Source organism: Diabrotica undecimpunctata, chromosome 2, assembly GCF_040954645.1.
Source record: "Diabrotica undecimpunctata isolate CICGRU chromosome 2, icDiaUnde3, whole genome shotgun sequence".
NCBI classification, from domain to species: domain Eukaryota; kingdom Metazoa; phylum Arthropoda; class Insecta; order Coleoptera; family Chrysomelidae; genus Diabrotica; species Diabrotica undecimpunctata.
The window spans coordinates 40,433,457-40,460,200 of NC_092804.1; the positions used below are offsets into that span (position 1 = coordinate 40,433,457).

The 26,744-nt window shown below is 33.1% G+C and overlaps 1 protein-coding gene across 2 annotated transcripts in view; it reads left to right on the top strand.

Moving 5' to 3' along the window:
• Positions 1-2,920: 2,920 nt before the first annotated feature.
• The window catches only part of LOC140434442 (myrosinase 1-like), a 78,632-nt gene continuing 54,808 nt past the window's right edge, over positions 2,921-26,744 (top strand). The window contains exon 1 of one of the 2 annotated variants that reach the window (XM_072522704.1): positions 2,921-3,021. In XM_072522704.1, coding sequence (XP_072378805.1) covers positions 2,942-3,021 — 80 coding nt within the window. In that variant the 5' untranslated portion in view covers positions 2,921-2,941. Of the gene's footprint in view, positions 3,022-6,525; positions 6,571-26,744 lie in introns of those variants that run through there. The other variant, XM_072522705.1, reaches the window with a different exon arrangement.

Consider the following 26,744-nt stretch of genomic DNA (forward strand, 5'->3'; position numbering starts at 1 on the left):
AAAAGATATTTTAAAAAAATTTGAAGCTACTATGGAAAAAAATAAAGGTTACCATATTCTTTCTGAAGTAGTCAGTGTTCTAGCTGGAAATATTTCGGAAACAATTAATTTAGAACCAAATGTTTTGGTTAGTTTGAAAAATGCTCCCGTTACATCAGTTGATGTTGAACGAAGTTTTTCCATATATAAATATATGTACTCAGACAGAAGCCACAAGTTTTTGTTAGAAAATTTTGAACACCACTTGGTCATTTATTGTTACCATAATTCTAAATAAGTTTATTCATACTTAAAAATGATGTAGTTACTTAAAATAAATGTAAATCTTAATGAATAGTAGGAAATATTTAGTTATGTACACTTTTTTTTAAATAAAATTGTTACTATTTTACGATTTTTTTATTTATTTGTATGCATATTTTGTAAAATATTTGCATATTTTCGGGTAAACACGTGCATATTTATGCGCATATTTTCTACATTTTTATTTGCATATTTGCCTAAGTCTACTCATCACTTAATTATCGAACACATCGAATCATTTCATCCCACGATTTCTCATTACAGACGGGACCATGCTCCAAATGTGCCTTACCTTCCAGGTGATGTTAATGTAGTACTTATGCACAGTGAATTCATCAACAAATTTCCCGAGTTTAAAGGGAAAATATATGATTTATACAGGCGAATCGTTAAAGAACAACATATATCATTCGCACAACTAGGACATAAGGAGTGCGAAAAATGTGAGCAGTTTACTCTTCATGCCCACAAAAAAGAGAATCTTGACATATCGTGTGATATATGTAAACAATGGAAAGTTCATAACGAATTAGTTATATAAGCTAAAAACGCATATAAAAGCTTTTCTGAACGAGAAAGATCAAATAATGCAATATGTTTTTCAAGTGACATGCAGAAGGTTATCATATTGCCAAGAGTGGACATGTTCAACAAAGTATTATTTGTAAAGCGTTTAGTAACCTATCATGAAATCTTTGCACCTGTAGGAAGAAAAAGTAAAGCAAAAGTTCACTCCCTTTTTTGGCATGAAGAAATTTCAGGCCGCAATAAAGAAGATAATGTTAGTGCGTTGTACATGTTTTTAAAACAACACAGAGATATTGAAAAAATCGTTTTTTGGTTAGACAACTGCTCTTCGCAAAACAAAAACTGGTGCCTTTTTTTTTAGTGTACATAATAAACTCTGAGTTTGATGTACTTGAAGAATAAATAATTCATAACTAAAATATCTTTTGATATTTGAGTTGTCTCAAAATGAGAGTATCTCAGTACTCCGGAACAGAATAAAAAAAGAAAACGTGTGGCCGGAAATACCAAACCGTTGGGACAAGATTATCGTCGTCCACCAGTAAAGAAACAGAATATACGAATTTCGGAGAACATGTTGATGCTGCTATATAATCTATTATTGCCCAACATTCTGAAGTCTCCCAACGAAGAGGAAATTTTAGAAGGACCAATAGTATCCAATGCAGTGAATAGAGCTATTATCTGGGGACCAGTCACCAGCGAAAATTTACAGAAATTTACATTTGAAGACTTTAATTTTGTAGGTTTTTAAACACAATTATACGAAAACTTTTACTACAGTAAATCGCCCATTCAATTCTACGAATATTTTGTAGACGATGGTCTTTTATCCATGATGGTAAATTTATTTTGTTCAACTGATTTTGATTTTTTTTAATTTTTAGGTCGAAGAAACAAATTGTTATGCCCTGCAGTGTCAGTAAAGAAACCAGAAAAAAGCGCACGTATTACAGCGTAGCACAACACTGATGTGGCCGAAATAACACGATTCCTGGGTATAGTTATATGGATGGGATTAAGTAATTTTCCATCTTTTTGTTTATACTGGTTAAAGAGTGATCTTTATGTGAATAATATAAAAAAAGTAATGTCAAGGAATCGCTTCCAGTTATTGGGGGAAACGCTGCATTTTAACGATTATTTAGTAACAACAGATGCCCGTTTGCAGAAGATCGTTCCCTTGATTAGCAGACTAGAGGAAAAATTCAAGGTTACCATCGTTCCAAAAACACGTGTGCATTGACAAAACTTTAGTACTAAAATTTAAGCAGTATATTGCCAACAAAAGGTACACATTTGGGATAAAATTATTCAAACTTTGTCTGAAAGGTGGTTATACCTACAATTTTAACGTATATTGCGGAAAATAACATATTGAAGGTAGCACCGTACCAACAAATGTAGTGATGAAACTTATGGATGGACTGCTTGACAAAGGACGAATACTTACGATTGATTACTACTACAGTTCTGTCACACTTGCACATGAACTCCTACACTGAAAAAATTATATGATTGGAGATATAATTTCAAAAACTTCATTTCCAAAAAATTTAAGGTAAGTAGCTGAACAAAGTAATTCGGGCATCGTTGTTCAAAAGTGGAGGAACAAGTGAGATGTGCTGATGATTAGTACCAAATTCGCTGATGAAATGGTGACAGTACATAAGGCACGCTGCGGCAGTAGTCTGCGGCCTTATGTTGGAAGAAGAAGAACTGGGACTCCATTACTACATACTCCATAAAGATATCAAAAGCCTTAAAACAAGCTGGGGTCGCCACAATTGATAAGATTTTATCTAAATCGTTTACAATATTTATATACCTACATTTAACCTTATATCTAATTGTAACAATAAAAAATAAAAACCAATAGTAAAAAAATTGTTAATATATAATCTTCCAATAAACAGTTTTCTCTCTCTTTTTATGGTTTTGGTAGTAAAATAAAAAATCTCTTTGGATAAATCCTCTCAATTTATTTATTTATATACTTAATATTAAGTTTATTATTATTATCGTATCTAATAATAGCATTTAATAGCGTGTATGTAAATATATGCATAATTCATATATATTTATATGCTTTAAACAATCCTCATTGGTTATGGCTTACCAGCCTTTGGAGAAGTTTGAAGACAAAATGTGGAAAGTGATTTATTGCTTAGTTTTTTTAAATTATTTGGGGTAAGTGATAATAAGGTAATTTAAACTTCTATGGAAAAATCTAGAAAAGTAGGTCTGAAAAGTAGTTTTGTCAAACTACAGAAGTTAACTGGTGATTGAAACATACTCTGATTTAGTATTAAAATATTAGTTAACTTATTTTTATAAATTTTTATTTAGTTTTTTTTTAATGTTCTAATCTATCAAAATTTTCTCTATAACTCTCTTCTTTATAAGCCATTCTAGACAATAGTGAACTTTTTTTTATTCTAAACTCAAATGTATTAGTTTATAACTTTCGCAGTGAACTTGCAAAATTGCAAACAGTAAATTTGCAATCTTAATATTAAAAATATGCTTATCCAGGTTTTTGTATCGGGTGGTCCAATAAGTCGATCTCTCAGCTATATATCAGAAAATATTCATGTTATAACTTTAGGAGAAAAAAATCCCTAGTAAAAGTGGCCAAGAGAAATGGCTGGAAATAACTTTCAAGTTTCTGGGTTAACCGCTAGGGGGTGTAACCTGTGAAGAAAAATTTGAACACCAGTTTTTTGTGAAATATGTCCAATTATACTAAGTGTTAAATAAGTAAACTAGAAAGAGGCCTAAATTTTGCACAAATTTGTTCAAGTACTTTTTTTTATTTTTTGAAATAAAGGGTGGGGGAGAGTGGGAAAGTATTTGTGGATAAATACCTATAACTTTGGTTTGGATTAACCGATTTTAACGAAATTAGTGTCATTAGCAAGAGTATGGATAATTTAATTTACATCTACTATAAAATAATTGTATTTAGTTTTAATTGTCATGGTTAGAGGGTACTTTCGAATAGAAAACATTAAAATTTGTTTTTCTTCAAAATGTTTAATGGAATCACCTATTTATTGTAATATATAATAGAACTTAATTAAATTCGTAACAAAATGGCGCAAACCGCATGTTTGGTAGCTTTTGTTGAACTCGAGATATGAATAAAAACGCATAAACATAAGTAAGTATAGTATTGACTCACCCTTTATTATAACTTAATATTAAATATGTGAAAGATCATACAAATATCTCGATCATTAAAACTTAATGTCCAATTAGATGTTCAAATTGTTTTCCATCGATGTTCACACAAAGATGTAATCTTTCGCGCGTAGAGATAACAGCTGCTTCAAGCTCAGCTGTTGATATACTATTTATTGCGTTTATAATGCGCTGTTTCATGTCGTCTCCCGTGGTTGGTCGAGTTTGGTACAATAAGTCCTTCAATCTTCCCCACAGATAAAAGTCCAGACATGTTAAGTCTGGAGATCCAGCTGGCCATGAAAATATACTTCCCCTTCCAATCCATTTATTTGGATAACTTGCATACAAATAATCTCGAACTCTTCTGGAAAAGTGCGCAGGACACCCGTCATGTTGTAATATCATATCTCTTCTTATTTTTAAGGAAATATCTTCCAATAAAACAGGCAACTGATTTTCCAGAAAATCCAAATATGTTTCGCCATTTAAAGTTCTATCAAAGAAATATGGACCTACGATCTTTCCATTAACTACACCATATTATGCAGATTAACACCACCCGCACTATTAAACGTAGCCTCATCTGTCCACAAAATCTTTGACATGATATGCGGTTGTTCTTCTAGCAGACCTAACATCCAATTGCAGTAATCCAGCCTTGCATCAAAATCTCTCTCATGTAAGGCTTGGTGGAGAGCTACATGATAAGGATGCAGTCTAAAAAACAGAACAAATATTGGTGAAAAAGAAACTACTATATTTACTAAAACTCAAAAAATCTTGAAAAATCCACAATTGTTTCACAAGAAAAATTGTGCATACGTATTTTTAAGAAACGGATAAAAGGATAAAAGCAGCGTGTTGCCTTTTTTATCGGAATATTAAAATAACAGTTAAATCTAATGTTTAAAGGGAATTTCAAGTTTCTGACCTAAACGTTCACTTTATAATATGAAAAACTAACCTGTGATATTTTAAAATCCTTAGAACAGTAGTTTTGGGTATGTTTAATTCTATAGAGATTTGCCGACTACTTATATGTGGATTCTGTTGAATTAAAGCAAGAACATTGATTGGATTATCTTCAGTCATACCTCTACTACGTCGTTTAAAATAAGGACGATGAAAACTACCAGTTTCTCTTAATCTTCTTGCCTTTCTTTCAAATACTTCTTTGCCACAATGTGTCCTGTCAGGATAGATTACAGAATATATACGTGAGGCAATAGCGGCATTTTGGTAACATTAGAAATAAACTCCAATCATATCATACAATTCTGCGTTTGTTATACTCATCACGAATTATTAGTACTGATAATTAATTACTAATATAACCAATATTAATATCTATTGGAAAAAGTGCAATCTTCAATTCGAATTAAAATATAACACTTCTTAACAATGTTTTGACTGCTGTCAATAAATAATCAATATGAACTCCTCGTCAAATTCATTGTCGTAGCCTACTTAGTTTCGAAAAAACTATTTTTAATCATATGAAATAACAATGGTCAAAATAGGTATCAAAATTAAGATTCTTTGGTTATAAAAAAAATTGAAAGTACCGACTGACTTAGTTTTTAATTTAATTTATAATACAGGGTGGGTCAATACTATACTTACTTATGTTTATGCGTTTTTATTCATATCTCGAGTTCGACAAAAGCTATTATGGAACTGGAATTTAATCCAGTTCTATTATAATTTACAATAAATAGGTGTTTCCATTAAACATTTCGAAGAAAAACAAATTTTATTTTTTTCTATTTGAAAGTACCCTCTAGCTATGACAATTAAAACTAAATGCAATTATTTTATGATAGATTTAAATTAACTCATCCAAACTCTTTCTCATGACACTAATTTCGTTAAAATCGGTTGATTCAAACCAAAGTTATAGGTATTTATCCACAAATACTTTCCCACTCTCCCTCACCCTTTATGTGAAAAAATAAAAAAAAGTACTTGAACAACTTTTTGCAAAATTTAGGCCCATTTCTAGTTTACTTATTTAACACTTGTATAATTGGGCATATTTCTCAAAAAACTGATTTTCAAAGTTTTCTTCACAGGTTACGCCTCCTGGCGGTTAACCCAGAAACTTGAAAGTTATTTCCAGCGATTTCTCTTGGCCACTTTTACTTAATTTTTTCTCCTAAAGTTATAACCTGAATAGTTTCTGATATATAGCCGAGAGATCGACTTATTGGACCACCCGGTACAATTTGGACCATCAATTTAAGAGATAATTAGGCGTTTCTAGACTTTGGTTCACTCTATATATACGTGTATTATAGTACAAAAATAAATTCGTACTTTTTATAACTTTCTTTTTATATAAATTAGGGTATATAATTAAAGTACATACCATAAACATCCTAATTTAAGCCTAATAGTGCTCTAATTATGCATTTTATTATTTAATGAAGTTTGAAGATGAACGTAATAATCACATAAATAAAAATGTGAGAACGAAGTTATTATTTACAAAACTGTATAATCATTTTATAATTATTTACAGGATTTATGGAATTTAAGATATATTATGTCAAGGTAAATATGAAAGTAAATGATATGAAATTGACGAATCAACAAAAACATCAAGAGAAGACAAATCATATGATAGAACAATATTCTAATCGAGGAAAACGCAAAAAAACAAGCATTGCGTGCTTATATGAAAGATCTAAAGATGGAGGAAAAAGAGAAATCAATTTAATTTGAGTACTTACACACAAGTAGGAATTAAAATTATAATTCTTATTGCGCTGCTTCTACTGCTTTTCCTAGTTGTTCAAGAAATTATGCGTTTATTTTGCGATCCATCCATGATATTTTCAGAATACGTCGGTAACACCACATTTCAAATGCTTTCAGGTTTTTAATAATTTAATATTGGATTGTTTCATTGTCCAGGAATCAACCCCATACAAAAAGGTTTAGAAAATATAACAATAAATCAATTAATCCATGTTTTTACCTTGTTTAGACTTCTGTATCTTCAAGAAAATGGGCGCTCCTTTTTTTATGGGGCCAGGGGGCGTGATAAGCGTAAGGGTGATATGCGTGTAATGTTGTAATGGTGAACTGCTAGAGAGCTGGTGTTCAGAAGGTAGCGTATTGTGATAAGGAGGACAATAGGAAATGTTGGTAAGCCAAACAAGCCAAGGGGAGGTACTTTAAGGTGTTACCAGCCATACTAGGAACGGCTCTTACTTAGCGTTTTTGGCTTGGAGTTGTTAGCTGCGATATTTTATTGTGATTAATTCTAATATATCAAAATACTCATAGAAAGTTCGTTTAAAGTGCTATGAAGAAGTTTTGTTGGAGAGAATGAAACATTTCTTTTAGGAACCCTAGTGAGTATTTGCCCTCGACAATGGCAAGGAGTTTTAAATATTTGTTTGACTCGCTGGCTTACTGTTTGAACCTGCTATAGTGCGAAGGACATACATCCTGCTGGCGGTCATGATTCTAATGTCCTAATGTCCTTAATTGATGTTATATTGACTACTTGGCGTATGAGTGCTGATAGATAGTGCAGAATCTTAGTATTTTTCGTTGTGTGGCCATGATGGTATTCATTTGGCGGGTGTAAAGTGATGCATAGACGCATGCCTTGTATTCGATTATAGGTCTTATGTAGGTTTTATAGGTATGCAATAGTATTTTATTTAACGTATTGCCCATTTTACCGGACAGCATTGCCAGGAGTTTAGTCCTTTTTCTTATCCTATCTAGGGTGTTTTGTATGTTGGTTTTCCAGTTGAGAGTCCTGCTAAAATGAACTCTCAAATAGGAAACCGAGTTTCTGAGATTAAGGTCTTCTCCTAGCAGGGTTATCCGACCCTAAATATCACGGCAGTGGGGAGATTTAAATAATATTAATTGGGTTTTGGAGGCGTTAATAGTCACTCTCCATCTATTGCACCACCTAATAACTCTGTTTAGGTAGTATTAAGCTCTTTCGAATACAGACATTTGTCCATGTATTGTGGGCATGACGTGAGTAGTTTCTCGTAGTAAGTATTCTATGTGACAGCAGTAGGAATTACGATTTATATTGAGTGCAGGAATGTCACTGTTGTTGACTGTGTATAGTATTGGAGCAAGAATTGAGCCCTGGGGTACTCCAGCTTGTGGAGTGAATGGTGAGGATAATGTATTATCAACTTTGATCCGGATAGTTCGATTGGAGAGATGGGAATTTATTAATTTAACGAAAGTTGTAGGCAGTTTAGGAAGGTGGAGTTTTTCGATCAGTCCTGTGTGCCAGACCTGGTCGAATGCTTTCTGGACGTCTAGGAATATGCCTATGACGTGTCTTTTTTCGTTAATTAATTGTGGGATAAAAGTTGATGCTTTAATCAATGCATTTTGTGTGGAATGTCCCTGAATCCAAATTGAAAATTTGGAATGGCAAAGTGAGCGTCTAGGAATTCTACGAGTCTCTTTAATGATCCCCTTAAGGGTGGTCAGTAGTGAAATAAGTCTATATAATTCAGAGTTGGTTGGGGGTTTCCCTTGTTTGGAAATCATGATTGTGCTGGCCACATTTCATAAAATTGGAAATTAGCTCAGCGTGAGACATGCTTTGATTATATTGGTAAGCAGCGGGATTATATTCTCTGGGAAAATATAACACAGTAGCATTCTTATCCAAAGTTTTCTCTTTCTATTAAAATTTGAGCATATAATTTCAATGTAGCGTCTTATTTTTTTGTCTGATCAGTATTTTCTGTGATCCAAGCTCCAAGGTATTTGTACGAAAATATTTGTTCAATTTCTGTATTATATAGCACAAGATTAACTTTTATGTTTGGAGCTTTTGCAAATACCATAAAGTTGGTAAACTTTTTTCAAATTTATTTTTAGTCCATAATCATTGCAATATATATTTAGTTGTTAAGCAAGATGTTACAGTTCTTCTAGTGTTCCCGCCAGGAGGACGGTATCGTCATCATATCGTATGTTATTAAGTGGCTGAATGTTTATTAGTAGGCCCTCATTGACTTCAGCCAACACGAATTCTAAGATAGCTTCATTGTATAAATTAAAAAACAATTGTTATAAAATACACTCTTGGCGCATCCTATGGTGAATCTGGATATCAACAGTCAGTTTATTTTTAACTTCCACTTTTGCTGTTTGATTCCAATAGAGTTTACATATAATTCTAATTTTACATATAATTCTTTATTGTCTATGTTTTTATTTAACAAAATTTCTTTGGGCCGATTATGCTGCACTATATCAAATGCCCCCTCAAAATCAATCAAACAGGCATATAGTTCTTGATTCATACCTTAGCATCTCTGCGAAAGAACGCTCGCTGCAAACAGTGCATCGCGTGTAAATAACTTTTAAAAACAATTTCAAAATATGACTCATTAAAGCTATGATGCGATATTCATTGCAATCCTTTGCATTGGCTTTTCTGAAAAGCAGTATAAATTTCGATAGTAGCCATTCTTTAGGTATTTTACCTGTTCTATATATGGTATTAAATAGATCTAAAAGAAGGTCAATACATTCAAGTATCCATAATTTTGAATAATTCGATTGGAACTTCATCAGACCCGGGAAATTTACTACTTTTAGCTTGTTTCATTGCATAGTCGATTTCTTCTCGTATAATGTCAGGCATCTTTAAATTCTTTTGCGGCTTATATTCTCTCTTTGCCTTAAAAAAAACTGGGCTATATATTATGTCCATCTCTGCATTTTCTGGTTTATATATGTTATAAGTGCATCACTTTTATCTCTTAGTTGCCTATTTCGAAGTGTTTTTCTCATTCCTGTTAGTTCTCTAATTATTTTATGCATGTTAAAAAAGTCATATTTTTTCTCAATTTCTTCCAGTTCTTAATACCACTCATGCAACATTCTCTCTTTAGCTTCTTTTACCTATTGCTTGTTTTATATTTTCCCATTTCAAAGTTATATCTACTTTTATTCAGTTCTTGAATATAATATATATTTTCAGTAAGACTTTTTACAGTTTCTTCTTTTGTTTGTAGTTCTCTTAGTCTCTTAAGATCAATTCTATTTGGTGTGGTTTTTTAATCAACTTCAATTTGGTTCGCAACGTGACTACTACGGCGTTATGGTCTGAACTGATATCTGCTCCAGGGTATGTTTTGGCAGAAAGATAGAATTATGAAATCTTTTTCTAATGAGGACAAAGCCACATGGATTTCGGAATATTATATTCGTTGTACCTACAGGAGATTTTAATGTATACAATCTTTTTTATGGTAGTTTAAAAAGTGTATTAGTTATTACAAAATTTTCGATCTGGGAGAATTGTATTAAACCGTCAGCACGTTCATTTCTATTTCCTAGACCATATTTACCCACATTTCCATCCACTCTTTCCTAGCCAACTTTGGCATTGAAGTCGTCCATTACTATTAAATTGTAATGTTTCTTCATTGACTTTAAGACTTGTTCCAAAGCATGTTAAAAAAGTTCGATTTCGTCTTCACCTTTATCTGCTGTCGAGGCATAAACTTGAATAAAATTTACTATATCTTCCTAAAGTAAAGTTGTAATTATAAGATCCTGTCAGAATATCAAGTAAAACTCATTGCAGAGTAGTTGACTATTTTTGCAACTGAGATAGCAACACCATCGTGATGATTAACGTCTTTGTTACCTAAATAATACATGGTTCCATTATTTGTAATTTTTTTGCCTTTACTGGCCATTGTACGTCACTTATACCTACCTAGAACAACAATTTGGAGGGTTTTCATTTCAAGGAGTACGTTCGCAATTTACCACTCGCAAATATACTTCTGAGATTCCAGATTGCTACTTTTTATGTCTTAAAGGCACAGGGATTTTTCTGGTTGACGACCTAGGAGGCCCTGTGGTCTAAAGCTTTGCCTCTCTTGCCGAATCTTGGACTCCGTGCTCCATAATCAGTAAGTTTGTTTACTCTTTTTGCCACTTGCCGTTTATGACTTTACTAGGGATACTCTATGAGTCTGTAACGCAGTCATTTCCTGGTGCCTTCTGAATCCTTACGCCGTTAACATAATTTTCAGATTTTTCCCTTTAGGGCCAGTTTCCCAACCCCTGGACAAAAGAGTGCCTTTCCACTTACTAACTTATCCGCCCGAAGCCGTTGGTCAGTAAGTGGGGAATTAGTTATACCGGCAATCATTCAGTAAAATATTTAGATATATTAGATATAAAAAATAATCAAGTTTATCTTGACTATTTTGATTTCTATTATCTTGCCTAGCATAATACACTAGGCTGCAGCGATTATGGTGAGCAGGGCACCTGGCCCCGATGCATGAGAACAGAATGTGTAGAAAATTACTAAGCGCAAGAGTGTAAGGAAAAAGACCTGTTAAAAGACCATAAAAGAAATGTGACGACCAAGTAGAGATGATGCCAAAAACCTCCCCTAAAAACAAGTTCACGGAAAATAACAGCAGTAGATAGTGATTTTTGGAGAAACTTACTGTAGGAGGGAAAAGCCTGCCTTAAGCTGTAGCGCCATCGAAAGGATAGATCTTGACTATTTCTACTCGTATCAAAAGAAATGTTTTTTGGTACAACAAAACCATTTTCTCCGAAAAAAAAAATGAATAGCCGTGACCTTTTCCTAGGAAATGAATTCTATTTTTCTATTTGGCCTTACGTTATGCTGTGAATGAGTATGATGCACGAGCCAGTGCGATTTCTTTGGTCCTAAACCAACAAACTGTTACACCTGAGAACCATTTTTGCACCTAGTACCGGAGGCTGATGGCAACATCGCGTGCAGATATTTATTAATTTCCACAAGGAAAATGAAATTCCTGTAGTTAGCTGTATACCATAAATCACAAAAAATTTATTTAAAAACTTTTTATAACAGGTATATATATATATATATATATATATATATACACGAGGCATGTTTTTTAAGTAAGTACCGTTTTGCAATTTCGCCGCCGCAGCGCTACGGTCGGCGTTCCGCGCATGAGCGCTGGTTACCTACATCTCTTGTCTACGCACTGACGCCAGTACAGTCTGATCCTAGAATAACAGAGACACATAGAAGCGACATAGCGGTCCAAAAGCGTGTACCATTTTTGTATACGCATGCCCGATTCTGGTTGTATTACTGTCAAAAACACGTGCTTATTCTTTAATTCTGGTTGTTTTCGATAGTCCGTAGGCGTCTATGGTAAATACTCGACACAACAAGTGCATTTGACCATTTATATAATTTATTTATAGTTAAAAGGTTATAGTTATAGTTTATAGTTAAATATATAAGTTTATAGTTATAGTTTATAGTTAAAAGTTTAATTTATATTTAAAATGTCTGGATATATTTGTGCGATTCGCGGATGTTCATCTGTGACAGGAAAAGGAATAAGTTTATTTAGATTTCCTAAGAATAATAACAGGTAATTACTATTGCTTTGTAATTATTATTAGTTATTACTAATTACATAATAGTATTGGTTTGACTTTCGAACAGTAAGCCGACGCCGACGTGTCTGTCCGAGCTATAAAAAAATAAACTTTGATCTGCCAAGGGATACCTAGTTCAAAATGAAAACATTAAATTTGGTGTCAGTGCTATTTCTTTTATTGAAAGACGCAAGTCTCCGAAGGCTCAGGTCAAAAAATCAACAGATGGTGGCCAAATGTCGGCGCGCTCGAAGACAACAATACGGATATAGTATTTTTAAGAAATAAAAATATATAGAGGGTTTTATACACGAGAATATTTGATTTAAGAGCGTAGGCGCAAAATTTGGGGCAAATGTTTTTTAAATGTATTCATTTTTTTCGAATCCTGAAAAAACTAATAAGTATTTTTGAAAAATTTAAACGCAGAATGAAAGACCACATTATTACTGAGGGCCAAAAGTCCCCGAAAACTTTTATAATGTTTATTTTAATAAGTTACAGGGGTGAAAAAAAAGAGAAAATTTAGTGTGATTTTTAATTTCAAATATCTCATTCAAAAAAACTTTTTGTTTATTCTAAGGGACTTTCGGCCCTCGGTAATAATGTAATCTTTCATTCTGTGTTTCTGTGTCATACAGAATGAAAGATTACATTATTACCGAGGGCCGAAAGTCCCTTAGAATAAACAAAAAGTTTTTTTGAATGAGATATTTCAAATTAAAAATCACACTAAATTTTCTCTTTTTTTTTCACCCCTGTAACTTATTAAAATAAACATTATAGAAGTTTTCAGGGACTTTCGGCCCTCAGTAATAATGTAGTCTTTCACTCTGCGTTTAAATTTTTCAAAAATACTTATTAGTTTTTTCAGGATTCGGAAAAAATGAATGCATTTAAAAAACATTGGCCCGAAATTTTGCGCCTACGCTCTTAAGAATTTATATTGTGTGATATGCCCACTGACTATTAATTTTCTGGTTGTTAGCTGTCATTGGCGGCTTGGCCACGTAACTTCAAAGGACTGTCGCTTCTCTGTGTTGGGTTGTTCTCTGGTCTGATTCTTCATTGTATACTTGTTTACTCCAGTGTTTAAGATGCCTCCAACAATCGTGAGTCACGCTGATTGTGAAGTACGGGCTGTTATACGATTTCTTAGTGCTAAAGGCGTAAAACCGATCGATATTCATCGTGAGATCGTTGAAGTTTACGGAAAAACCATTATGAGTGATGGAATGGTAAAAGCATTTAAAGATGGCCGCACAAATGTGCATGATGAAGAACGGAGTGGGCGTCCTTCGGTCGTTAATGAATATTTGGTGCAGAAAGTGGACGAAAAGGTGAGAGAAAACAGACGCTTTACAATTTTATCATTGTCCGACTGCTTTCCTCAGTATTCTCGTAGTGTTTTGTATCGCATTGTTACCGAGAACTTGAATTACCGCAAATTGTGTTCACGTTGGGTTCCAAAAATATTGACGAATTTGCACAAAACCCAACGTGGCAGTGCATTGACTTTCCTTGAGCGGTACCACAGTGAAGGTGACGATTTTTTAGACCAAATTGTTACTGGTGACGAAACGTGGGTGGCCTACGTCACATTAGAATCGAAACAACAATCCATGGAATGGCGACATTCATCATCACCCAAAAGAGTGAAGTTTAAGCAAACAATTTCTGCCCGGAAAATCATGTGCACAGTTTTTTGGGACAGAAAAGTAGTATTGCTAGTGGAGTTTCTGCCTAGTAATGAGACAATCAATGCAGCGTCTTATTGTGAGACATTGAAAAATCTGCGTCGTGCAATCCAGAACAAAAGACGTGGCAAGTTGAGTAAGGGTATCGTTTTCTGCATGACGATGCCCGTCCACATGTGGCTAATCAGACCAAAGATCTCATCAAATCATTTAAATGGGAAACTCTAGATCATCCTCCATACAGCCCTGATCTGGCGCCCAGCGACTACCATTTGTTCCAGCACTTGAAGAAACACCTGGGCGGTCAGCATCTTTAAGACGATAACGAAGTCAAAACATTTGTGATGCAGTGGTTAACAAGTCAGGCGGCAGAATTTTATCAGGAGGGTATTCAAAAACTGGTGCCACGTTATGACAAGTGCCTCAATATTCGCGGAAATTATGTAGAAAAGTAGATTAAGGTACAGGCTTTCATGTGAAAATAAAATTATTGCCATATCTTTGCACGTCTTTTCTTTTTTTAATTCCAAACGGTACTTACTTAAAGAACACGCCTCGTATATATATATATATATATATATATATATATATATATATATATATATATATCTATATATCTATATATCTATATATATATATATATATATATCTACGGCATAAAGTGGACTCCGCCCATGTTAAAATTCAGGTTCAAGTGAGCTCCGTGGTCAACTGGACACCGATATACGGAGCTCACTTGACCATTCCATAATATTGGCTCTGTCGATTCGTCAACATGTATAGTTTCATAATTTTTAAAAATTTTGTGGAGCCCTTAAGTACCCCTGTATCATGAATGTATATTGCATAGTTCACGTGTATATCTTATAGGGGTCGTTCAGATCTTTTTCACTGTATATTGGAACCATAGGTATATCGGTTTAAGTAAGCTCTGATAGTTTGGCAACTCTGCCATTAAGCTGTATACTTCTCGCGTATAGTCTGAACGGTTGATATGGACTCCTTATTTTTGTTATCGTTTATACGCATTACAGTGTGTAACAGATATGTATACTATTAACTACCTGTTTTTGGTAGGTACGTGCTTTTCTAAAAATAGCTTTATAGATACAAAAGGATTTCGTTACCAAATTGGATTTTTTTCATATGCGGAAATTTCCTAATGTATTTTGTTAACGTGAGTATGTCTTCATACGTTTTATTTAAGAATTCGATAAGTAAGAACTTTTTTTATTTCATCCAATGTTTTATGATATCTTGTATACAGATTTTTATTATTTTATTTCTGGTTTTATCTGTGTACTACATATAATTCTGGATAGAAGGTTATCTCAAAATAAATATTTATTTGCTTAAATATATATATTTGTGTAAAAATGGACAGTAGTGCACAAAAAAGGGAAGAATGCTTAATTTATCTAACAAGAATTATACCACTTCACCCATATTACATACTTCTGAATGTTTTATCTCCTATTTAGGGGTAATATGTAGTCAATATAAGTGAAGCTAGTGTTAAATTTGCAATGATCTTTATAAGTAATAGCTTACTGACTGTACTTTACATGTTGAGTTCAAATAAATAAACCTTGTCCCTTCAGAAAAGAGCGATTTGAATGGCAAAGTCAACGAAGAAAGTGTAATGAATCTTTTATCACCCCAAATTCACACAGGTTAACCGCTGTTTGCAGGCAAGAGTCTTCCTGGCAGATTTAAGAAAGATAACTACCATAAGGAAGTTCCTTTTGAGGGTTCAGATGGCGAGAAGCAGCTTATTTTTTGTTGTATATCTTGCAGATGTGTTGATCTAGCCAGTTTTTCCTCGATTCTAGTCATAAAATGGGTTGTTATTCGTGGAGTAAATGTTACGAATCTAGACTTTGTTTCTTTTGTTCTCTAGCTACTTATCTTCGGATATTAGGTGGATTGATAACTTCGATATTGTAGAGCTTATGTATGGATGAGAGTCTTAATATCCGCTTAATTTGGCTGACTAATTTATAGCTAAATCTACGTGTCAAGTATGTATTGATGTCACCCATACAAGCTAGGTATATTTGGCAGCAGAAGCATAGAGTTTAAGCGTCTACGTTTTAAGAGTGAAAGGATGTGCTTCCCGTTTTTAGCTGACAAGTTCGCGGAGAATACTATTTTTCTGGTTCTAGTTTGCCATTTAGTTTTAAACAAAGTTCTGTAAATTACAAGGTGTGTTTAATGATTTCATGACACTATTGGTTCAGGTATATGTTCAAATTTGTGAAAGCGTCTCTGTTAGGGACATTGAAGGAGCACACCTGACTTTTTCCAGGGTTTGGCTTAAAATTAATTTATAATCTATTTTTATTGTGTTTAAGATATGATTTAGATTTTTCTGCACTTCAGCAACAAAAGTTTGTGGTTCTGCAACAATAGATGTATCTTCTACATAATAAAAGTCCTAGTATTTACTGGAATGGGTTGTGTAAATGTTATACAGTGTAGGTGCCATTACGGTACCCCAAAGGAGACCGTTCTTCTACGTTCTCAATCTTCATCTTTTCTTACCATTGAGTGACACGGAAAATCTTCTGTTGTTCTATTACCTAAGGGGATATCACATAGATTTTGGAGAAATGTCCTTTAATTTAAGGTGTCGTAAGCAGAATTTAGATTGACAAATACCACTCCTCATGTCTGATATTTTTTATATCCGTCTTCGTTGTGTTGGGCAAGATTTAGTATGTGTGACGAACATGATCTACCCTGTCATATATAGCCACTTTTATCTTTAAATTTAAGTTTTCCTTCTATTATCGGTTTATATTAAGGATCATATGCAGAAGTATTGTGTATAGCTGAAAAAATAAATAGATATATTGGCCGATAGCTTTTGTGGTCGTTGAGGTTTTTGTCAGGTTTAAGCAAGGCATCAACTTTGTCTTTACTTTGCTTGTCTACAGACTTTGGATATTAGCTACTGTTGTATTTTTTTGTCCAAATTTTATAATTAGTTTTGTGTTTAGATCCTCAGTCAGGAGCCGTAATATTGTTCATAATATACGTGGATAGTGGATCCAAACTCAACATCGTTGAAAGGTTTCCTCAGCTGACTGGTTTTGTCCTCTCTTATTTTAAGTTTTTCTTTGCTTCTTTGCCGGCATTTATTATGTTTATTTCGTTATTTTCAGCGATTAGCTTAATACCAAATACCCTAGGTTTGGCCCTCTATTTGCTTCCTGCAGTAGAAATACGTCACATTTGTGTTAAGCGTATATGTCTGATAAGCTTAAGTAAAGTAGAGTGTGTGTATCTGTAGATATGTCCTTACTATTTATAGACATAAGTAGAATAGTTGGTCCTAAAAAGGACCGATTTGACAAACATCATATTGAACGGGTGATTGAAGAATTAACCGATTAAATAATTATTCATTATCCAGAGTAAGAGTACGCTCGGTTGCGGTGGTCTTATTGTAACTTCAAATTTCGTGAAGGCTTTTACTTTGAACTCCATAAAAATTTAAATTTTGCATATTGTTACTTATAGACGATATTTCGAGTCAGATTTGTTTAGTAATAACTGTACTTATATAGTCTCTTTGTGAAAAGTAAATGAGCTTGTAATATCGGTTTACAACTCATATATGGATAATAAGGAAATAAACAGGTTAAAATGTGACAACAAATTGCTATATAACAGTACGAGACAATATTCATATGCTGTGGCAAAATCATCATATTTGGGTTTCATATTTCAATTATCATATTTACATTGATATTTATTTGGCAATCAGCTGTAAAAGTCATTGCCTTTTTGTCTGTCATATCATATTTTAGCATATCATATTTTGAGTGAAATTGATCCTAAATTCGTCTAATAATATTAAGTTTTTAAAACAGCTGTGTTTTTATGCTCATTCGGTTACCTTTTGTAAACCAGTCTGTGTAAATATAAGGGATTTATATAATCTTTTCATTTCGTAATCTTGTCGTTTCATAATTATAGTTCTCTTGCTTTTATTTTCTATATTTTCTATATAAAGATCATCGTCATCGTATAGTCAGAACGCAACAAGATTCTATTGCCTTTTTGAAAATACAGCCACGTAAATGGCGTTTTTAAAATTTATGTCAATATTTCTGAAGTGCCTTTTCTAGGATAATTTTTTTCAATTACAATATAATCAAACGAAGCCTAGTTCGTTTGATTATATGTAATTGATTTGATAGTCCACAACAGATAAGTATTGATTGTAGGTAGGATAGCAGGTGTTGATAAATATAATGGGTCGGTAGATAGTCTCATTATTCCTAAATCTGACCATATGTTAACTCCCCCTTCATTTGTGGAAGTCCTAAGGACACTTTTTCTCTTGGGGCATCCTCCCAATTTAACTTCGAAATGCAGTTATCTTTGGATAAAGCCAGCGCAACTTTAGCATTGAGATTTAGTTTCTTGTACGACGTTGCTATCTTTATATATGTGTTTGATCTTGGAATTAGTTCTGTTCGGTATTGGTTAGTACTCGGACCTCTGTAAGTCGGAAAATACCTCTGATGGCTTTTCTAGCAATCCTGGTCTAATTAATACGTTCTCGTCACGTCTCCACATATTAGCACTGGTTTGCTCACTATTTTATATACCCTAATTTTATGGATTCGAATTAGACTTCTGGATTTAAAAGAGGGTTATATATACATATACATCAGTTAGCTACCTGAATATTTCCTTTTATTTCTTATGTAACAACGTTACCTACGATATCTAAGACGCTGCAATCTTTCAAAATTATATGGCTTTATTGTTCCGTTATGCCCTAATCTAGATCCTCTCTTTTGTATGTTAAAGAACATTTATTTGATTTTCTCATTAGTTACTATTAGACCGCTTTTTTTGCTGCTACTAGCATTATTTTATAGCATTTTATTATTTAATTTATGGATTAAATCCGGATAGCAAATAGATATTCTTCACTTTCTCAGATATTCTAACATACAAAATCCTATTAAATTGTCAAAACCTTCCTTGCATATTCTATTCACTTATGAGGAGCAGCAGCAATATCAGTACCATAATAATGCGTATAGTTCTGGACTGGCTAATTGTTGGATAATGAGAAGCATGAGTGTAGCAGTTTTAATGTTTTCGGGACTGATATCTGGTATCGGGGAGCAGAATTATCATTACCGAGTTATATACCGAGAATATAGGAATTATTGCCTGAACTTTATTATTATTGAACAACAATATATTCCCTAGTAAAATAATCATGAATTTACAGTAAGAAAAATTTTTGAACGTTGGTTATGAAAACATCATGTACATACCACCGGGTTCACTATGTCGATATCCAGCAAAATCCCTGTAATAATGATACGGGAAACCAAAGATGAAAATATGCTCCAAGAAACTCTGTGTTATAAAACAGTCGAATAAAATACAGATTCTCAATTCAAATAGTCAAAAAATTAATGAACAGCTTACTAAAATAGAAATAACGCCTATTTAAGAAGTACTCCATTAACGGCCCAAGGGACATAGCACTCCTAGCATATGCTAATGATATATATCTCATAACTCTAATAAGAAACTCTCCCGTCCAAAAACTTCAATAAAGTGAAGACAGCACGAAAAATGTTTCACTTAAAATCAACGAAATGAAAACCAAATACAAGCGAATCAACAAAAGAGACCAATTCAATAAATCTCGATAAAATATTAAAGTTAATAACTACAATTTTGAAAATATGGAACACTTTAAATATCTTAGATAAATAATCGTGGTTAATAAAAAAAACGGGTGTGGCAGTCCAGTGGGACTGCCGGTAGAAGTTACGTATACACGCGTTCGCCGTTACAAATTTATATGGGAGTCAATCTGCACAATCATTACATATTTAATGCTATAGGTAAGAGAGAGCAGAAAGAGAATAATAATTAGGTATATAGGTATATAGGTATATGGTGCATCGTTTGCTGTATATAAACATTTGACCTGTAATAGGAGTATAGTAAATGAAGGATTGTATCAATATTTTAATGAAAATATATATTTTTATTTTCATATATGTATAAAAGGAGTTGAATGCAAAAAAATTTTTTTACGCATACTCTGCAGTAAAATGCATTGTTTATTTTGTTATTAATATAAAAATTACAATACAATACACTGCAACATAATTCAATATAATAATACAATACAAATTAAAATGCAATATTCATAAGTATTTAAAACTGCCAATATACATAACTTACTTTACGAAGATAAAAATAAAAAACCAACAACTCGGATTATGTTGTAAATTTTCATTTAATTTTAAAATTTAGCATTTTTGCGTATATTACATATATTTAATAACATTAACGTGAGGTTTTTAAATATTTCAAAAATAAAAAAGGAAATTCATATTGGGATTCGAACTCACGTACACCAGCGTATGAACCAAACACGTAAAAGATTTGCCAATTAGACATGATACTAACGGATTTCAAAATTGACAGTTGTCTGTCATACAGTGATTATTTTGAAATGCAAAAGCCTAAAATAATTATGAACATTTAATAAATAATACAAAACATATCACATAAATAATAATATTAATATATATTATATTATATAAGTATATAACATTATATAATATAATATAATATATTTATAATATTAAATATATATACAAAAGGAACATTTTTATTCCCGAGGTAGGAAGAGAGAGAAAATATATCTTATGTCTCTCTCTTACTCATTATCTTACATATGTAATGGTTTCACAGATTCACTCCCGTGCAAATTTCCAACGCCGACCGTGCCTATAGAAATATAACTTCAATAATGCCACTAAAGAATCACAGAGCATAATTCAAACTTTAGACCTATTTTAATACATGCATGCGTATTATGGACAAAATAGGAAAGAACTACGAATATATGAAAGAAAAATAATAAAAAAAATGTTTTAACCTCATTATCATATCGCTTACCAATCCGTATAGAATAAGAACATATACTGAATAAAGAAAGCTCTTATACCGATATTGTTCAGGAAAATAAATCGCTTAAGGTAGATCGGACACATGCATAGACGTCAAGATGTCAAACTTGTAAAACTGGTATGGAAGGAAGTTAGCACAGAAGAATGCCACTTGGGCGTCTCAGTATGCAATGGAGAGAAAACTTCCAATCATATCTCAAAAAATTAACATTTCGTTTGATTACAGATTCGTGGAAAATCGACCAACTTGGAGAAAAGTTAGCGAAGACTCACCCAATGTTATAGCGCTACGTAACGATGATGATAAAGAGAAAGGAGAAACAGTGACAAAAAGCAACAAAAATGGACTAATGGAGCAAAGCTGCTTCAAAATCTTGATTGGAAGGGATTGAAATGAAAGTATAAGAAATACAATGGATGAGGGGGATTCACTTATGAGGGGCAGAAGCAATATCAGTACTATAATAAGGCGTATAGTCCTGGACTGGCTAATCGTTGGATAATATGAAACATGAGTGTAGCAGTTTTAATGTTTTCTTGACTGCTACCTGGGATCGGGGAGCAGAGATATCAGTACCAAGTTAAGGCATATAGGAATTGTTGCTTGAACTTTAATATTATTAAATAGCACTATATTTTCTAGTAAAATCGTCATGACTTTACAGTAAGACAAATATTCGAACGTTGGTTATGGAAACGTTAAGGACATACCATCGAGTTCCCTATGACGATATCCCGAAAAATCTTTGTAATAATGATAACCGAACCAAAAAAACAGAGATTAAAATAGGCGCCAAGAAACTGTGTTATAAAACAGTCGAATAAATACAGATTCTCGATTTAAATATTCAAAAAATTTATGAACAGCTTACTAAAATAGAAATAACGCATATTTAAGATGCAATCCATAAATGGACCAAGGTACAAAGCACTCCTAGCATATGCTAATGATATTGATTTCATAAGAAACTCTCTCCCGTCCACAAACGACATTAACAAAGTGAAGAGAGTACAAAAAATGTTTCACTTAAAATCAACAAAATGAAAACCAAATACAAGCGAATCAAAAGAAGAGAGCAATTCAATACATCTAGATAAAATAATAAAGTCAACAACTTCAATTTCGAAAGTATGGAATACTTTAAATATCTTAGATCAATAATCACGGTTAATAATAATGTCACTAAAGAAATATATATATTTAGGGATTCTACAGTATTCACTGCCTTCCCTCGCTCAACCGTTTCCATCTCTCTCTGTTGTTCCATTCTCCATCGTTTAGTCCTCTCTTACTCATGGCGTCGTCTACTTCGTTCCTCCAGGATTTTCGGGGTCGTCCTCTTTTCCTCCTTTCTATGGGGCTCCATTCGGTTATTCTTTTTATCCATCTGCTGTCGCTAGCTCTTCTTACATGTCCATACCACTTTAGTCTTTTTTGTTCTATATATGTTAGTATGTCTGTTTCTATTGATGTTCTTTGCTTTATTTCGTCATTACTTCTCCTATCCATTCTTGTTACTCTGCAGCATCTTCGCAGGCATTCCATCTCTGTTGCTATTATCTTACTGCTGTTTTTCTTGTTTATGATCCAATTTTCGGCCCCATATGTCATAATACTTCGCACTAATGTTTTATAAATCTGCGTTTTTGTCTTCATATTTAGGTGTCTATCCCACCATACTGAGTTAAGTTGTCGGATTGCTGTTCTTGTTTGTCCTAATCTTTGTGTAATTTCTTCCTCTGTTGTTGCCTTTTTCGTGATTATAAACCCCAGGTATTTGAATTTATCCTTTCCTTTGATTGTTACGTTGTCATCAATCTGTAAATCTTCTATGTCTTCTTCACTTGTAGATAGGTACTCTGTTTTCGCGAGGTTAATATCTAGGCCAGCCTTGGTATATTCTTCTTGTAGTTTCTTCATCATCTAGCTGAGGTCGTCTTGGTCTTGTGCAATCACTACTTGATCGTCTGCAAAACTTAACGTATATAGGTATTCGTTCCGTACCGGTACTCCCATGCCTTCGCATTTTCTTTTCCATGTAGTCAAGGCTTTCTCTAAGTATATTTTGAATAGGGTTGGAGATGTGGAATAACCCTGCAGGAGCCCTTTTGTTGTGGTGAAGTCTTCTATATTTCTTGTTCCCATTTTAATGGACACTTTATTTTCTTTATACAGAGCTTTTGTAGCTTCTATGAGTTCCGTCTGTATTTCTAATTTGTACATTGCCTCCCATAGTTCTGACCTTGGTACAGAGTCATACGCCTTTCTCAGATCCACAAATGCCAAGTGTATATCTCTATTTTTTGCTTTTTTCTTTTCCAACAGTTGTTCCAGTGTGTATATGTGGTCTATGCATGATCTTCCTGCCGTGAAGCCTGCCTGGTCCTCCCCGATTTTGCCTTTTATCGCTTGCTCTATCTTTTCTCGCAGTATCTTCCCATATAATCTTCCTATTGATGATATTACGCTTATTCCTCTGTAGTTTTCGCATCGTTTTCTATCTCCTTTCTTAAATATAGATGTCATATATGCCGCCGTCCATTCCTTTGGGAGCTGTTCTCAATTTATGGCTTTCTGAAATATCCATTGTATCATCCGGTGTAATTTTTTTTATCCGTATTTTATAAGCTCAGGTGAGATGCCTCCAGGTCCCAGTGCTTTCTTATTTTGATTGCTTTTATGGCCGTTCTCATTTCCCTATCTGTTATTTCTATTTCTTGTTGTGGGAATCTGCTTCGTCTTCGCCTGTTTTCTTTTCCAATGAATTGTGGTCTTTGTTCTGTTAATAGTTCCTTGTAGTAGTCCTTCCATTCTTTGTCCTGTATATTTCCCAATTTAGTTTTTTCTTTTGAGTTTTGTTTCAATCCTCTCAGTACTTTCCATGACTCCGAAGTTCTTGTACCTCCTATATATGTTTCAATATTTAAGCAGATTCTTTCCCATTCTTCATTCTTTTGCTGTGTTATTTGTTTTTTCACTTCTCTATCTTTTTCTCTATATTCTTTATAAACTTCATCGTTGTTTGTAGTCAGCCATTTTCTGTATAGTTGTTTTTTTTTCTTCAATTATTCTTTTTGTTGGTTCATTTATTTCATTATAGTGCTGTTTATTTGTTATATGTTCTTTTTCCCCAAGGGCTTCGAATGCTGCTTGCTTTATACTCGCCTTTATATGCTCGTATATTTCTTCGATGTTGCCGTATCTAAATTCTATTAATTTTTGGTCTAGACGTTGTTGGTATAGTTCTCTTATTGATTGTTCTTGGAGTAGTTCTATATTGTATTGTTTTTCTCTTATAGTGTTCAACGGTTCTTCTGTGGAGGGGGTCTTGTTATATTTCCAATTAATGCCCATTTTTGCTGTCAGTAGTCTATGGTCCGTTCCACATTCTGCTCCTCTTTTGACTCGCACATCTTTGATCTTTATTGTGGTATCTTGTTTGATTATTATGTAGTCTATTATCGATTTCAGCTTTCGTGTTTCTTGCGTCCATGTATATTTATGAATATTGTTATGTCTGAAGAATCCGTTGGTGATTTTTAGGTTGTTTAATTCGCATAATTCAATCAGACGTTCTCCGTTATCGTTTTGTTCATCCTCTCCAAATCTCCACACTACTTTATCGTTTTCTTTCCTTCCGGTTCTGCCGTTAAGGTCTCCTGCTATAATTATCTCCACGTTCTTTTTAATTAGCTCTATTTGATTCTGGAGTTGTTCCGTGAAATGTTCTTTTTCTACTCTCGGAGAATCGTCTGTTGGTGCATATACTCCGAGTATCACTGTCTCTTTACCGTATATGTCTATATGCATTTTAAATGCATATAGACATATACTAAAGAAATACAGAGCATAATTCTTCTAAAATTTTTTAACCTCATTATTATATCACTACAAATCCGTATAGAATAAGAACATATACTGAATAAAGAAAGCTCTTATAACGATATTGTTCAGGAAAATAAATCGCTTAAAGTAGATCGGACACATGCATAGACACCAAGATGTCAAACTTGTAAAACTGGTATGGAAGAAACTTAGCACAGAAGAATGCCACTTGGGTGTCTCAGTATACAATGGAGAGAAAACATCCAATCATATCTTAGAAAATTAACATTTCATTGAAGATTCGTGGAAAATCGATCAATTTGGAAAAAAGTTGTAGTTAGCGAAGACCCACTCAGTGTTGTAGCGCTACGTAATGATGACAATAAAGAAAAAAAAAGAAACAGTGACAAAAAGCAACAAAAATGGACTAATGGAGTACAGCTGCTTCAAAATCTTGATAAGAAATACAATAGATGATTGATGGATTCGAGAAACTTGAGACTTGAGAAAGGCACTCTGCCGAAACAGCTGTAGTGATAAGATACAATTAATTTGGTGAAATTTTTGAAAACAAAGTTTTTAGTATTTTGTTGTTAAATAAAATGGAATTAACATACGACATTATATACGCTATAATAACTAGACAACTTGTATGATACGGACATATAAGGAGAAAGTTTCATGAAACAATAAACTACCCAATATTCGTTATGAGTGAAATCGATATGAATAAAGAAAATGAGGAAAACTATGACAAAAAGGTAAAAAAAAAGTAGTAATTAGTAATTAAAAAATGAGAGAGGTACCTTGTGGACAACAGGTGCTTAATTAGGAACGAATTGAGATAAATAATCAAGACGACAAAGAACATTTTAAATTGATAAATCTATACGATTTTTAACAATGCATATTTATAGGTCATTTTCAGAGCCAACGTGCTAATTGTATGTAAAATGAAACTTTTTAAGGTTTTTAATGTTTGTATGAAAGATAAAACCGTATGAAACATGACCGTGAAATTTATATACTAATCTATAAATCTCTTTTAAAAGAATACTGACACCTATACATTATCACAATACTACATATCATAATACTAAGAAGTCTGTTATTTTAATCTAAGAATAGGCTTTATAATTTACGAGAGATTTAATTTAATGTATTTAAAATTTTCCAGGATCCGGTATTGTAATAAGAAACAAAATTTCACTACAAGGCTTGAAATCGTGTTAAATTTGACTTTAGATATTCTTTTTGAGATTTAAAGATTTTGTCTTTCTTCCCAAGACTTTTCTTCCCTCTACTCTTCCTTGCATGATGACGCGTAGAAGAGAGTATTTATCGTTTGGAACTATGTGGCCCAGATACGATGTCCAGATAGACAATTCGTTTGAGACTTTTACAGTCCAAGGAATTTTAAGAATACGCCTATATAGCCACATTTCGAATGCCTTTAATTTGTTTACAGATTTGGCTTTCAGGGTCCAAGCTTCTACCCCATAGAGCAGTTGCAACCATACATAACATTCGACGATCTCAATCTAATAACCATACTCAATTTCTTATTTGTAAACATTGACTTTTATCTGTTTAGTTTAGTCCTATCTTTTTGCTTTATCTGTTAATGATTTATATAAGAATTTGTAAATCATCTATATTTTCTGTCATAATTGGGGTTTAGTATGCAAATTTTTTGTTATTAATGATGCTCACTCCATTCCTTACTTCTTTCCCATAGTGTCTTCTAAAATAGTAGTTGGGAGTACACATTAAATAATTGTGGTGACATTTCACATCACAACAAACATCTCTGGC